This window comes from Cibotium barometz, chromosome 57 (genome assembly GCF_041138505.1).
Source record: "Cibotium barometz isolate CiBa-2024 chromosome 57, ASM4113850v1, whole genome shotgun sequence".
Lineage (NCBI taxonomy): Eukaryota > Viridiplantae > Streptophyta > Polypodiopsida > Cyatheales > Cibotiaceae > Cibotium > Cibotium barometz.
Window position 1 is genome coordinate 29,742,521 of NC_141102.1, and position 14,517 is coordinate 29,757,037.

At 41.3% G+C, this 14,517-nt stretch overlaps 1 protein-coding gene across 2 annotated transcripts in view; it reads right to left on the reverse strand.

Annotated features, from left to right (window-relative positions):
• Window positions 1–5,638: 5,638 nt before the first annotated feature.
• Window positions 5,639–14,517, reverse strand: part of LOC147606648 (uncharacterized) — a 30,651-nt gene continuing 21,772 nt past the window's right edge. The window contains exons 2-9 of one of the 2 annotated variants that reach the window (XM_086791701.1): window positions 13,682–13,795; window positions 13,455–13,523; window positions 13,324–13,343; window positions 13,119–13,171; window positions 12,912–12,942; window positions 12,725–12,806; window positions 6,502–6,641; window positions 5,639–6,394 (exon numbers count right to left, since the gene is read on the reverse strand). In XM_086791701.1, coding sequence (XP_086647827.1) covers window positions 6,386–6,394; window positions 6,502–6,641; window positions 12,725–12,806; window positions 12,912–12,942; window positions 13,119–13,171; window positions 13,324–13,343; window positions 13,455–13,523; window positions 13,682–13,795 — 518 coding nt within the window. In that variant the 3' untranslated portion in view covers window positions 5,639–6,385. Of the gene's footprint in view, window positions 6,395–6,501; window positions 6,642–12,724; window positions 12,807–12,911; window positions 12,943–13,118; window positions 13,172–13,323; window positions 13,344–13,454; window positions 13,524–13,681; window positions 13,799–14,517 lie in introns of both variants that reach the window. The other variant, XM_086791700.1, reaches the window with a different exon arrangement.

The following is a 14,517-nucleotide window of genomic DNA, read 5'->3' on the forward strand; positions in this document are numbered from 1 at the left end:
ACACACATTTACCTCATATTGTAGTTTTATAACACACTCTCCCTCCAACACACACATTTACCTCATATTGTAGTTTTATAACACACTCTCCCTCCAACACACACACACACATTCACACACACATTTACCTCATATTGTAGTTTTATAACACACTCTCCCTCCAACACACACACACACACACATACACACACATTCACAGAAACACACACACAAACTCTTAGTAAATGGTGCTTCATTTTTTAATTAATACTCTTATGTATTAATTAGTTGGTTGCTTTGCAGAAACTTATCTCATTGACTGATGATTAATGTGGACTTTGGAACAATTCAATGAATAATCATATGAGAGGCTAAGAAGATGTAACTCAATGCCTCCTCCCACAAATATAGGTCTTAAAGCATATTCAATTTACCTAAATAAAATAATAATAAACTTACAAATTATACATTTCATTTTATTTTCTAATGCATTCTAAATCCTAACTTCTAAATCCTAAGTGAAATAACAAAATCAAAGCCATCATGTTAGATTGCCATCTCTTGGAATACAACAATCACATAATATGGGTAGCATGGCCAAGGTGAGCAAGCATTGAATCATTTCAAATGGATGCGGCACAAGGTCCAAGTAGATGTCATAGGAGGCTTACTTTCCAAATGCAACGGCCTTTGCATGAATCTTGAAAGCATGTTGTAGTATTCGCTAAAAGCAAAAGAATTGATTGACATGCATGGATGTACTCACTTGGCCTATATGTATTAAGAAGCGTTTCCTTAGAGGATTTTGTTTGAAACTTAATAACTTAAGAGATTTGAATATTTAAAAAAAACCTTCAAAAAGACACAAAAGTGGCCTTTTTTTACAAGACTAGTATTAAGACCTAAATTTTGGAGTTCTAACTGATTTTTGAGCCTAAGATGGATTGTATCATATATGATAGATATGTTTTTGAAGCAATGCACATCCAAAAATTTTGGAAAGCAATGAGAAATTAGCTAATTAAAGCCTTTGATCCAAGTATAGTCCAAATAGCTCTGCATTACGACTATAATTTGACCTATGAATTCTTATGGAAGTGAAAAGCCTAGATGTGACCAATGTAATCTCAAAAAATCTTAATTTTCCTTCACTATGTACCTAATGATATGAAAAAAGGAAACCTTTGATTTTCACTATCCATGTGTTTCAGATAATTTCGTAACGTTGGTCAGATGAGGATATAAATATGTCCACAGACACTTTTCTGTCCTATTACCAAACTAGTGTTAAAAATAAATAAATACACATCACATTGATAAGCTCTTTGATAACTACTGAGCCTTAAATAAGAGTTCAAAATAGAATCAGTGCACAATGCCTCACATTGATGAGCTCTTTGACTAACTTTAAGAGTACATGTATTTTTCAAAATAGATATAAGACCTCGGTACCATCAGGTGTGCATTACGTTTGAGTATATACCCAAAACGATATTTATTTTGAGTTCAAGGTTATGCCTTCTAGATTAACCAATGTGCTAACCACTTTTATGACACTCACGAATACTCTCTTTAAGCCTTTTTTTGGAAAGTTTGTGGTAGCATTTCTTATTGATAGTAGCAGATCTAAGAAAGAGCGCATTGAACATCTAAGAAATGTATTTCAATAGCCGAGAAATGTGATTCCTTTTACACAAAGAAAGCAAGTATTTCGAACACATAATATCTCGAGAAGGAATCCATATGGACCTTGAAAATGTAGAGGTCATATTATGGCTACATTGAATCCATATGAACCTTAAAAATATAGATGCCATTTTTTTCATCAGAAAAGAGACTTCTGTAGGTAATATAAAATCATACAAAGTGAGACCTGTAACAATTATACCTTATATAATTGGTCATAGAGTTATTATCCCTGCCTAGAGCACAGTGGACTATGATTATACAGGGTGGATTCAAGATTGGTCATGAAGTTATTATCCTTGCTCAACACACAATGGACTATGCTTATACAGGGTGAATTGAAGATGACATCATGGACTCTCTCCCTCATGCAGATCATTGGATCATTGGAGGTGACTGCAACATACTTGAGAAACCCATAAATAAAGAGACGCATAAAAGCATCATTCATCCGCTTAAGAGGGCATCTTGGGAGAGAGTATATTTTCCTTTTATAATAGGGATTGTTGGTTAAAGAATGACTTCTATAAAAAGCCAGATTCACTCCTCTTTTCTTGAAGTAATTTACAGAAGTGGTGCACCTTGCATTTATGTCCACTTGGATCGCTATTATGTTCATAATTGGACACCTGATATTATGTTCATGAGGTGGAACTATCTTTATTTCCCCAAGCACTTAAAAGATTATTGCTAGTATTGTGGCATGGCATATCTCGAAGACTAGATGCTTAGAGGCCTTCAAGGATTTTCATGTTTATTACACTTTCCACTGTTGTTACGACCTTTAAGACACTTGGAGAAGGAATTCTAATTCTCAAGCACAAAAATTAGAGCATAGCATAGACCTACACAAATTCTCACCACTGTTGTTACGACCTTTAAGACACTTGGAGAAGGAATTCTAATTCTCAAGCAGAACAAAAATTAGAGCATAGCATAGACCTACACAAATTAAAAGCATAAACCTTAATAAACAAAATTAAATAAATAAGAGAGATAAAAAATAGAGTAGAGATCACTGTCGACACAAGATTAGGTTGAATTGGCCCTAGGATAAGTGTGATCCTTGTATCACTCTTCTATATTTATATGTATTAGAAAGCTTGCTTTTCAAAAAGATAACTCCAAAAGCAAAGTTAAAGGTGTTCACATGTCTTCCAAAATATCTCATAGTGATCTAACACATGTTATACCCATGATTAATACATAATCTTTCACTCAACGCCTTCATCCAAAATAATATTAGTCAGTGCACATAACTTATTAAACACATTAATCCTGCCTATATCATACCAGTGCACACAACTGATTAAACACATTAATCCTAGATGATATAAATAAAAGGTGCATCCAAAATAAAATAATGAAAATCCCCATAAAGGTTATGACTAGCATTCCCTCTTGCTCTGGTTGCAGTTGACCTCAATTGCATGGGTGGTAAGAGCGGATGAGATTTTGGTAAGAATGGAAAAACTTTTCTGGCATCCATTTGGTATCTCTAATATGATGATTCTTAGAAGTCACAAGATATTTAACGTAAGTGTTGCCTATGTGTGTAGTGATGGTCTCATGATGATTAATTACCGTCGTGTTAAGAAACTGATGGATCTAAGCATAGCTATGGTGGTTCAAAGATAATCACAACCATGATTATGAGATTAACGACTTGATTAAAAGATAGACACAAAAAACAACACATAATCTCATTGCATTAGAGTTTATTCAAGTATATCCTTTTATAGCTCTCATGGAGCTTCCAACTCACAAGATGTGTGCACCCTAGTGCTAACCATGTGTCCATAAATGCTCACACTACTTATGCTCCCTTTTTGACCTTTAACTTCACCTTTTACAAATGACTAAACAAATCAACCTTTGCCAATGTATCCTTAATCTATTTCTTTTCTAATGTGCATGCTCCTCCCCTTGCTCTATTCATGTTGCACCCTCACACATTGTTTTTCTCAACACCTCCCCTCAATGTGATGAGGGTCTAACATGTATTGACCTGACCTACAGTCCATACTCATATGGTTGAAGCAGTCCGTGTCTAGGTTCTCCATGAGCTACAATGTTGGTTTTGTCTTGATGCTTTATACACCGGGAGAGTGGGGTTAAAACCAGGAGTTAGGAGCCATGCCATTTCTTTACTAGCACCCTTGGTGCCCCTCATTTGTTCAACTCTTTGCCTTGTTCTCCACCTTGGACTCAGAGACTTTTAGCTTGTTCCTTTTGCTTGTGGACGACTCAGTGGCTCTTGCCCATTTCTTTCTCGAGAGCTCTTTCTTTGCCCTCGCACATTTACTCCCCGTGTGCTCATTGGGCCGTGCTTCATCAAGGGTTACATTATTTTTCAATTCTTGGTCATGCAATTGCTTGCTCATATTGACGGCATTTATAAAGATTACATATTTTTTGTTGAAAACATTTTGACGATGACGATCTCACATACAATGCACATATTGTAATGTCCAACTCAATGATAAAAATTTCAATGATGCCCATACTGATCTGTGTGATGTCTTGCCATTTTCATGATTTTTATTTTAAGCGTGTGACCATCTCTTATGGAGGATTCGTTTACACCAAACCTTTTATATTCTTTTTAGAAATCTTATCTTCTGGTCGTGGTCGTCGTGTTGCTGTATCTTCTTTCTCCTGCCGTCCTGGCCATCGCTCGCCTGCAAGTCTTCGACTCGTGGCATGCTCCATCTCCTCAGCACGTAGCTTTCTATTTGTGTTGCTCATTTGTATGCCCTCCTTTCCATCCATGGTAGCAACCACGTGCGATCCCCCTGGCATCAAGGGTGTCCAAGCCATAATCCTGCTCTGGAACCACCCTCACCTGAGCGAACCCCTCTTTTGCTGTGAGCTTGCTGCCAAGAGAACTCCATCGCCTCCGAGAGACTCACAATTTTTGCCGTCTCTTTTATCACAGCTAGTACAAGCCTTTCTACTCTTGGGCTCTCTCTGTCTGATCATTGAGCTTCGACTCTCTGCTCAAGTTTGTTTGTTGTCCTTCTACGAGTTGACCATCAGAAGTCTGCCTGTGAGATGTGCCTTGCAATAGTAGATGAAGAGTGTTTCTTACCTTGTTGATTTCAAGTTGTTGTGGGCAAGAGCCACTTCTAAACAAGTCTGACACAGAGTGCTTGGATATATACTACAAGGTAGTGGGATATGGATCAAGCTTAGCCTTTTTGATACAACCTACCCTCCTTGGCTACAAAAGGAACCACAAAGCTCTATCGAAAAGGTGGCATTTGACACAGGAAAAGCGAGGAGCCGAGAACAGCTTCTCCAGCTATAAAAATGTCTAAAGATTAGCTCTATTAGGAATGAAACATCCCTTACAAAACTTGACGTCATTGTGTACATCCCATGACCTTAGTCAGCCATTTTTCACTCTTGAATAACCTTAGTTAACAGCTTTTCACTCCAATTAGTTTGGAAATATAACATTCTCTCCCTTAAAATTATTTACATCATCATGAATAGTTTAAAACTCCTCTTTGTAGTTCAATCATGTGCTCATACATACCGTTGTAGGTGCTGTTGATAAGGTAGATCACGTTTCACAAATCTGCTTCACAAGTTACTTGTACATTAATTGAAAGAAATAATACTGCATTCCTAACAGAGTCCATAGGTACAGAACCTATACAAAAAAACTAAAGAAATCGTCCTGTTTTCAGAAAAAGCTTTGGTTTCTTGATGTTGAACTGAACTGTAACCTCAAATAATCTTGATGTTCTCATGTACCAATCAATAATCAAAAATACAATAACCATGCTACCGCTTTATGTAGCCAAGAAATGACAAAGGGGTGAGCTATGATCCATACTATCCATGGAAATTTACGCACATTTATAATCATTAGATCTAAGGAGGAAAAGGATGAACTAATTGCAAAAGTAATTTGCAACCAATGGTGCCTCTGCAGTGAGCATAACAAAGCACTAAGGAAATAAGCCATTGAGGGAGTAAAATGTGAGTAGCTTCATGACTAATTTTGCTTTACAAGCACCAGGCATAGAAGCTAAGGAAGGACAGTAACCAAGACCCATTGAGAGAGTACATATAAATGCTTTTTATTCCTACGCAGCACTAAGTGCTAATGCTTTCTGTGTCTTCTACTATTCTGCTTGCATAGCTATCTGGCAGAATGTTTTGAATACAATGTAGGCTCAATCATGTTTCTCTTGACGTTTCCATGCATTAGGTCTTCTCCTATTAAGATTAATGTTTCCTGCCTAAACATTTTTAAATCTAAGTTTGCACCTTATGGCATTGACATTAGCAAGTAGGTGCAACATTCTGAACTATCTAATTGAAACAGTAGAACAATACCCATACCTCAACATTTACTGATTCACAAGCCTCGGCCTCTTTCATTTGAAGAGATTCATCCCTACAAACCAACCCCCCTCATCACTACAAGAAGAACAAGTCTCTTGATACACTCAACATCCTCAATTGTACATTAGATTTCCACAAATGGGTCCTCACTGTTGATCTTTGTAACATAGAGCAACCCCTCTACAGGGAAAGAGTTACAGAAATCTGCACCATTCATGGGACCTCTGACTGGAATGATTGCATGTTTGCTTGCAAAAATCCTTAAAATGTCCACAACTCCAAGCCTATCACTTGAAAATAAATTTCAAAGGAAGGCACACTTATATAAATTTGAAAGCCTATGAGCTTCTCCCAATTGCCATCAAGGCTCCTGCAAACCAACACCATCATAGCACTTTGCATGAACTTCAGTTGTTCCAGACAGCTTTTATCCTTACTTTTCAGTGTTTAGAAGGGTGAAGAGATGAAACATCTTACCTTCGTGCACACGTAAACAAAGTGAGAATCTAGATCCTCCAAGACATAATTGTTTGCATAGGTGCCATCGCCATTGAGTAAAACTGGTTCTAAGTATGCTTTTGAACAACCCTCTAAAGCCTTCCTTGAGCCAGGTTGAGCTGTGTATTAAGGAATGATTGGGTTAGACTTCATAAAAATGAAAGGATCACATCTGAAAAACATGGGATGACAAGACCAACCGCATTTAAATTTAATCAGAAGCTGAGAATGCACTTATTCATGAAATCGGTCACAATAATTGTTTTTCACATGAAAAAACACCATCTTTGCAACATTAGAGAAGAAAGAGGGGGGAAGAAAAGAGGAAGAGAAGAGGAGGGTTGGGGGGGGGGGGAGTCTCCATGGCTGGCATTGCTGGAGAGGATAAACGTTATGGGGCAGGGGGAATGGACCACATTGGGAGCCTATACCACCAAACAATCCCATCACACGGGTCCGAGGCAAAAGAAAGCTGCTCTCTGCTGAGTGCTCATTCGTAGCCCAAGAGTTGCCCTGAAGGCAATCCTGCTGATCATCTTCCATTTTGAGTCTCGAGGCATGGTTAGGTCCCAGGTATTTGGTGGGCCCTGCTGCACATCCATTAGTGTGATTAAATGTAGGTACAAGCAAGATGGCTGGGTGATCACCTGGCTGATGCTTGGAAAAACAACTACAATAACAGATGTGAATGGGCATTTTAATGCCATTTTCCTACATACCTCTTTGATACCAAGCTAGTCAGAAAGAAAAGCTGCTGTGGAGGCCATGTTGTGGAAACTGTGACAGGTTGGTATTTTAACTGCTTTAGGTTTCAATTTACATTTTGTCTGTCTAAATGAATCAAAACGCACTTGGCTTTGTGTGTTTGGCTGTTGGATCAAGTCCTGTGGTTTTTTGGGTGACCAAGTCCTGTGGTATCACCAGCATGGGGAGGAGAGGGGGTCCACTGGATCCCCTAGGGGCACCTGACCGAAAATGTTGGCTGCCATGTGGGTGGGCATTGAAATTCTCTAGAACAGAAGATGACAACCCTTGGCATGCATCACAAGAATCCTTCACAGGATGGGCAGCTGTGGTCAAGCAAGTTTTCCTCACCTCCTGCTGGTCTCTCTCCTGCCCTTGCATTAGCCAGACTGGGCAGCTGATTCGGAATGTTCTCTAAACGGGAGAGAATGCTCACCACAGTGGCTATACCAGATCTCCACAATCAATCTTCCTCATCATCATGGACGCCTTGGTATCATTGACCGAGCTCAAGACACCAAGCAGAGCTTTAATCTGTAAACTCATCGCCCACGGGAAGGGAGCCCTGGCAGTGCATCCCCATGGATGACAGATCATGGTTGGTATTCATGGAAGAGATTGTGTGGTTCCTCTTCACCTTGGACTTATGTGTATTCACGGTTCGCTTGTAGGTTCTCTATGTTTTCTCTCGATTGGTTATGGGGAAAAAGCACATGCTGTTTGCTGTGGGAAAGCAGCCATGTCTTGGTTGTGGAAAAAGCACAGGTTATTGCTGTGGGAAACAGCCCTGTTGTGTATGGTTCTATGTGGAAACAAGACAAAGGTTTCAAGGGGAAACAGGCCTAATGGTTTCATGGGAAGCAGGTCTACGGTTTCATGGGAAACAGGTCTTTGCTTTGATATGGAAACAGGTCGTAGGTTTCTCAAGGAGACTAGTTACATGCAAGCTGTGGTTACAGGGAGGACATATGGTTCGGTACAGCCCTACTGCTGTTTGGTAAAAGGGTTGAGGAATCCATGATTGAGATGGAGAAGATCTTTAAGAAAGCAGGAAGGTGTTGTACAGATGTTCCTACTACATGGTATGTTGGTTGTAACGAGAGTTCTCTTATGGAAACAGATTGCAGTCCTTTTTACCGAGAGACAGGAGCACTGGACGTATCAGGATGTGTGTTGCTCATAGGGTGAGAGACTATGGGTAGTTGTGGCAAACCTGATCATGGGAGAAAGCTTCTGTATGTAGGACTCAATGTGTGAGAGTCTTTTGATGTGGACAATAGCTAGAACTGTTTTATGGATGCCGAGGGAACATGAGGCCATGGTACAGAAACTGGATGGGTGTTCATGGAGGAGTTTGGCTATGGTATTGGTTCCTTTCTCCTTGGCTTGAGTTTATAGATTCCTGACAGGTTTGAAGTGTTCTTCTGTGCCGGTTGGTTCCCAACCATGTTGTAATCAAAGCTCTTCTAATCAATTAAAGAAATACCACAAGGGGCGCCACTACGTTTTGGGGCCAATCGGTGTTCGTGTATCGTTTGCAGGAGCACTCTAGCTCCCCCTGTTTTGTTTTCTTCATTCTCTGGTTTCAGCATGGTTGAAGTATTCGGGGAGTGCCACCCAAAGTCTCATGTACTAAGTTTCACCCTCCATTGCAATCACAATTAGTTAGTAGAGTCCTAGTAGTGTGGCTTTTACTACTACTCATTTCCATATAGCTAACCATGTTGCTAATCGTGAGAATGAGTGTTCTCATGAAGTCTGTAACATGCAAGAGAAAAAGTGCACAAAGACGAGCTAAGGAGAATGCCGGACACAAGCAATGTTAAGGATGTCCAGGCTTCAAATGTGCCTAGACACTTTAGCATCCACCCAATGTAACAAGAACCATGAAGACCAAGACCATCATTCATCAATGGATACCAAACATAGGGGGTCCTCGCCTATGTGTGAAGATAAGACTCAGTTCAAGTATGATCCTAGAGCACACCATTTTACCTACTAGCATTGTTGTCCAGAAGAACAAATTAAGCCTGAGGGGATGTCACGCACACCCGCTGTAGTAGGGTGCCACATCGACATAATGCTACATTTAGTACTCTCAGAATACCTTTTTGTCACATGCACTCTGCACTCAGTGCATGGTGACAAGATGGCTCATCATCAGAAGTGCATCAGTTGTACATTTTTAGAACCCAATAGGATGATAATTGTCGTACGCCGTGACCCCATTGTACATCCTCAGTCCAGGATAAGTCAGGCACGAGCTACGTAGGTCATTCCTCAGCCTTAGCGGGTCAGTCAGTCAGTCAAGTCCCTTAACCCACTTGGAGAGAATCATTCATGCATGTAGAGTCAGTAGAAGCCTTAGGGTTTGCATCAGAAAGCACTCTGCATCCTGCATAATATGCATTCATATGCCTGTGCATCATTTAGAACATCCCCGAAGCCTTAGGGAATTTACTGGGATTTATCTGGTATTTTTTCCATATTTATTAGTATTTATTTAGCATTATTTGCATTGAGCTCTCCTCCTCAGCCCTAGGAGCATCATTGCCTTCAGCCCTAGACTAATCCAGCCCTTGGAGCTCATAAGCTTGCTTCTCCAGCCCTTGAGAACCCCTTGCTTCATACAGCCCTAGGCGCCTGCTATCAGCCTCCAATCAGCCTGTTTTCAGCATCAAAGCAGCCTTGATTCAGTCCACCACAGTCCCTTATTCAGCCTACAGCCCTACCTCAGATCAACGCCAGAAATCAGCAGCGACTAGTCCTTCAGCGTTTCTGTCCAGCAGCCTGTGTTTTCCAGCAGGATCAGATCCTTGCGTTTTTTCTGTCCAGCAGCACCTGTATTTCATGCGTTTCAGTCCATCAGTTCCCTACAGGTCTGCGTTTCTGTCCACAGCAGTTTCCAGCCCTGAATCAACAGTCTACAGCAGTTTCCAGCCCTGAATCTGCAGTTTGCATCAGTATCCAGCCTTCTGTGCATCAGCCATACATGCAGCAGTCATCTGGTGAAGGTAACACAGCATTCATAAGTGTTTTCAGCATTCTAACATAGTGTAGAACAGTCCACCACCTTCTTCTCTCAGCCTCAGGTGTGCAGTCCTTCCTCATGCCCTTGGGAAGAGTGCATAGGCTCGAGATCAGGTCATCGAGGTGTTTCTACAGCAGTGTACAGATCAGCCACTCTCCGATCCTCCAAGATCTTGCGTTTGGCTTATCTACAGTCCACAGTCATTCTCTCTAAAGAAATAAAGCAAATACTATCTCGTTATCGGGATAGGGGCCCTTCAGTAGGTAATTCGGGACCCAATCTGGTGTACAGTTCTCATATCTCTCTCTCATCTCTTTAAAGTTTGAAGTATTGAAATGGATTGCTAAAGTCACGAAACTCAGGATACAGAAGACGGTGTGAGCATTTGTGTGACATGATCTTCCAATATAAAGACTTCCGCTGCATATCACACTTTTCAATGGGCACTATGCAAACTGTGAGCCCTTGTCCAGAGACAAGTTGCCAGGCACCATCTAAGTCTAGGTCAAGTTAGTGTCAAGTCGAATGTCCAAGTCCCGCACATGAAGTTGTAACCCACTTCAAAGATATAATGTTGTACAAGGCTGCCCAGACACTTATTAGACCTATTGTTGGATGCCCAGACAGTCCGACAAGAGGTGTTAGGTTTAGGGAAAATAGTCGGTGTGTATGAACCCATATAAGGCAGCACTAATGACACCAAAAAGAGGGAGATGGAAATCAAAGCCATGGGCTGTGGGCAACATGATTGAGCACGGGCCATGGTTTGGTCCAGGCCCAAGGAACCTAGGCGCCCAAGGACAAGGACCAACTAGGCACCATTTGGGGCACTCTTTTCGATGCTCTTAGTCAGCCAGCTCCATGCCCCCAGGATAGACCACTATGCAAGGGGCCCTAGGAATACCCTAGATCCCATCACTCATGCCCAACCTCCATTAGTAGAGCATAGCGCAAGGCATAGAGGAGTCAACCCTGGGGCAGATCCACTACTGAAGCTCATGCCAGTTTAGTCGAAGACAACCACAAATCTCCAGCCTGTGTGGAAGAAAGTGCAAGGCCCAGAAGGTGTATCCAGAAACCAGGAAAGGGATGACCAGTTCAGGCCAGTCCTGGGTAGCCAAAGTTGAGTCCTTACAGGTGTTCTCTGATGGACAAACACTCAGTTCAGGTCAGTCCATCTGTGGAAAGTTCTTGCAAAGTTTTGTACTTCATTTCACTTGCATAATTAAAGCACACCAGAGGGGTCTGGTTGGGACCCCATACTGTACCATGCAAGCTCCACTTCTGCCTTTTCTCTCTACTTCTCAATTAAAGTGCTTCTGTTGAAACTCATGTACCATGGAAGCAGCAATTCTTGCCAACCTGCCAACTTTTAGGCGGAAGGTTTTGCACCTCTGACACCCACTAATAGGCCCACCCAACTTCAAAGAAAGGTCTAAGTGATGCAATGATGACCCTCTCACCGTCAAGCTGCCATCCACTTTTCACACGCCAATCCCCTCTCCTCTATGGATAATCACCTTCTTCCCTTGAAAGATTTAGCTTTGGATCCTCACTCTCCATAAAAGGTGGAACCCCTTTGGTTTTCACCATTGTCAAGAAGAACAGCTGCTCCTCATCTTGAAGGCCACTTCTGCCGTAGACTTATGTGTGCTTGTCCAACTTGCCTGTGTGGTGGGCTGCCTTAGGCGTACCTCAAGCATCGACCTTTTCATGGTGGTGTGGGCGTACCTCTTGCATCAACCCTTCACCAATTTATTTTTTCAAGGATCCTTTGTTATGGAGAACTCACCCTGGCTCATGTGCAATGAGACCCTGAAGAGTGGCACTGGCACGACCTGCTAGCTATCCTAAGCATCCACGCCCTCCTTTTTGCAACAATGCAGTGGCTTTAGCTACACTGTCCAACCAAATGCACTCATTGGTTGGTTCAGGCCATCACAGAACAGATCCTCTCAAAGTTCTTGCAGCGCCTACCTGGGACAGCCACCATCCACACAAGGCCGCCCTCTTTATTTGTATGAGACTCACGTTGGCCTGGGTGTCCCCAGCTATAACGGGCAGGCCAAACAAGTCATAACGCCGTTGCTTATGAATTGTCTGGACACACAAAGGATGTAGTACCAAATGGCACGACTGATGGCCAACCAAGGGCCAGCTTCATCACTTGGAAGTTGGGGCGTGCAGTAACATTACAATGGTGACACAAATCCTTCTCTCTACTATGAAGAGGGCACGCAGTAATAACATTTTTTTCTATTCCCAAGGTCGTTAGCCCCATTTGGAATAATCTCATCCACACACTGCTCCAACACCAATGTAAGTGCATACAGCACACGTTTTCAATCTTATATTGTATGACACTAGCCTGCAAACTCTAAAGAGGACCTTTCCATAAAACAATAAACGTTGTCTCAAAGAACTTACGTATAACATATAGACTAATGCTCCAGCCAAAAGTATTCCTGTTTAAATGTGGCATTCGCAATCGAGGATCCCCGTAGGTGATCTGCATTTCAAATGCCAGTATACCCATCCCCAGAGAAAACACAAATACATCAGAAGAAGCAAAAGGCTCAATGAAAACAGTGCAAAGAAAACAAATCAGTTATACCAGCATATAAACACCACCGGGCTTCAGTACCCTGGAAACATGCCATAGAGAGGAAGCAACCACAGATAAGTACGATGAAGCATAAGCTTTCTGCTGTTAGAAATATCATCTGTGTGTATTTATTTACAAAGTTTGGTGAGAATAATACAGAAGAGGCTTTCTTCTTTCAGCAGGCACTGCCGGGAATAGAACTGCAAAGAACAGGACCTGCTAATCTCAGCTAACATGATTGCTGCATTATACGGCGCACCCACTCCACACTGCCCAAAATAATCAGCAAAGTAACTACCTTATAACATGATTATAATACTGGGAATCAGAATTCAAATCCCTCACAAGCACTCAGGCTACTCCTAAGAATTGAGACTAGACGTGGCGTGCCACTGCAGTTGCGCAAGCTCCAGTTTTGTACCATTATTGAGTCGAGAGTACCTGCAGGCGAACATGTGCTAAATCCAATTGTTACCTCATTGCTGTCCACTACCAGCTGTTTTGAGCCAATTTTGACTAAGCTTGGAAAGCACTCAACCTGAAGTGACATACCTTTGTCAATGACAGAGTCAAAGGTGCAATCATCAAAGGAGGACAAATCCAGAACATCCATGGTCATATCTGTATGAGTTAATCAAGGACACATATTGCTTACGTTTCCACAGGTTAGCATCTCTCCACCTATTATATCCTTTTTTTTATGTTGTGAGACTGCAACCTTATTATCGTCACTGCCTCTAGGCACAGTATCAAACCTCAATCTTCAAAAAATTGGATACATTTGAGTTGACACACATTGATATACTTTTTCTGCATTGCCTCAATGACAACCGGTGAAACGTCGATATTAACAATGTCATTGTATCCATCTTTCACCATATCTTCTGACATTACTGCTAGAAACCCACAAAACAAGGTATCAATTATATTCCTCTACTACTTCAATGTTGTGACACCCAAAGTCAACGACATTCAAATTAAAAAATAGAAAAGAACCAATCTTGCACACATTTAGTGAAACCCTTCTCCTTGCTTTCTAAATTAAGCATGTTTAAGTACTTCATTAACCCTACTCAAGCATGTTCTAATCCATCACATGCCACGATCTTGTGTTGCATATGGCATTATTGTACCATAGCACTAGTTTTGAAACTAAATGGTAATAGACTTGTAGGCTGAATTCATTGATTTTAGGAAAAAGCCACCCAACAATAGGTCAAACATAACATAGGCGGATGGGCAAGGTGCAAAGTCGACTACAAAACAGGCAATCTTTGCAACTATTTAAAAAGATAAAATGTACTAAAATTGAAGGAACTATTGGTCATGCAGTTTGATGACTTTGGCAACAAGCAGTGTAGCTTGGCCCAGAGGGGTTTCATACCACTTAGTCCATTAATATGGTTAAACACTTAACTAACAGCCACAATACCAAACTCAAAATACTGAAAGAAATGAACAAGTTACTCCACACTGAGACCAAAATAGACCGACCTCCCCCCCTCCCCCCTCTTTGGAATATTTTATTAGCCAAGGAGTATTTTATTCTGTACAAGCATTTGGGCTTTTCTATTCTTCACATGAAAATGACCCGATTATTTAGATGCAAATCCCC